Raw genomic sequence first — 1,521 nt, 5'->3', positions numbered from 1 at the left:
ATTTTCTCTCCCCCGGGCGAAACCCCCCCAACCCCCCCAGCCTGTCTTCATATGGGAGCTGCTCCAGCCCCTGATCATCCTCGTGGCCTCCTCTGGACTTGCTCCAACAGCTCCATGTCCTTCTCATGTTGGGGACACCAGAACTGCACCCAGTGCTGCAAGTGGGGTCTGCTGAGAGGGCAGTAGAGGGGCAGGATCACCTCCCTCAACCTGCTGCTCGTGCTCTGGGGATGCAGCCCAGCACATGGGGGTAGTTCTGGGCTGCAAGCGGACAATGAAGCTGGGTCATATTCAGTTGCTCATCAAGCAGCACCCCTGAGTCCTTCTCCACATGTCTATCATTTGGGGTTTCTTTCCCACCCAGGCCCAAACTAGACTGAAGCACTGAGGCTACAGAGGTCCCCTTCCAGGGAACAGCCCTGACCCACGAGCTCCAGGTCTACACCACCACCTCCTCCTTTCCAGCCATAGAATTAGTGTTTAATGAAACTGGGGGAAAATGCTGCAGAAAGGAGTTGAGATGTCCCCCTGGACAGGGTGAAGATGGACAGATCTGCAGTGAGGTCACATTGTGGGGCACCTGACTTCACTTCTTCCCTCTGCAGCACTGTGTGAACATAGCACCAAGCAAATCTGGTGGCAATCACACTGATAAACGTGCTTAATGCCACCACTGGAGAAAGGATGCAGACTAGATGGGGCCTTGGCCTGAGAGTGTCTCCAAACCACAAGGCTACTCACCACCCCACGGTACATAGGAGGTAAAAGTCCAAAATACAGAGGGATGAAGCAGCTGCACATCAGGGCCTGTAGGTGAGATGGAAAGCACAGAGGTGAGCAGAGAGCCATGAAAACCTGTTGCCTTTGGGATGGTTGCTTTGGGAATGCCAAATTCCCACAGCTGGTTTATTGGGCACCACTAATTATTGTGGAGCAGACCATGTCTGAAGTCCACAGCCAGGATGGGAGAAGTAGGAAGGTAAACTGTGGAACAGCTCATGCTGCTCTCTGCATACTCAGGCCCTGCAGAGACTCAGAAGGGCTGATTTTTACCTCGCAGGGTGGCTGTGGCTGCTCTCACCTGGATCAGTTCCTCCTTGGAGGCAAACTCTGAAACTGTCACGCTCCTGCAGTCGCGCACGCGGGTGACGATGATGTGCAGCTTCCCAGCCACGAGCTGGTGCGCGTTGGGGGGCAGGCAGTGGTTTAAAACATCCTTTGTGATATTAAGGACTCTTCCTCCCAAATAAAGTCTCCAGAAAGAGGGTTTCAAAACACTGAAGAAGTACTTCTTCACCTCATCTAAAGCAAAGCAAAGTAATCATTCCACATCTCTAATGCTGTTATTATTTATGTACTTTCTGGGCTGCCCTTCCACCTGGTCAAGGGGCATTTTACCATTTAATGGGTTCAAACTGAAACAGGGGAAGTTCAGGTTAGATCTAGGGCAGAAGTTCTTCCCTGTGAGGGTGCTGAGGCGCTGGCACAGGGTGCCCAGAGAAGCTGTGGCTGCCCCAGCCC

The 1,521-nt window shown here is 52.9% G+C and overlaps 1 protein-coding gene across 1 annotated transcript in view; it reads right to left on the bottom strand.

Moving 5' to 3' along the window:
* The window catches only part of PNPLA1 (patatin-like phospholipase domain containing 1), a gene marked incomplete at its 5' end in the record, with an annotated part of 3,142 nt that overhangs the window by 779 nt on the left and 842 nt on the right, over window positions 1-1,521 (bottom strand). Inside the window, 2 exons of the mRNA XM_010014123.1 lie at window positions 742-807; window positions 1,082-1,239. Of these exons, the coding sequence (XP_010012425.1) occupies window positions 742-807; window positions 1,082-1,239 (224 nt within the window). The remainder of the gene's footprint in view (window positions 1-741; window positions 808-1,081; window positions 1,240-1,521) is intronic.

The sequence above is a fragment of the Nestor notabilis genome, unplaced genomic scaffold (genome assembly GCF_000696875.1).
Source record: "Nestor notabilis isolate BGI_N333 unplaced genomic scaffold, ASM69687v1 scaffold16350, whole genome shotgun sequence".
Taxonomy (NCBI): domain Eukaryota; kingdom Metazoa; phylum Chordata; class Aves; order Psittaciformes; family Psittacidae; genus Nestor; species Nestor notabilis.
The sequence above is the reverse complement of the archived record's forward strand: the minus strand, read 5'-3'. Positions and strand labels throughout refer to the sequence as shown.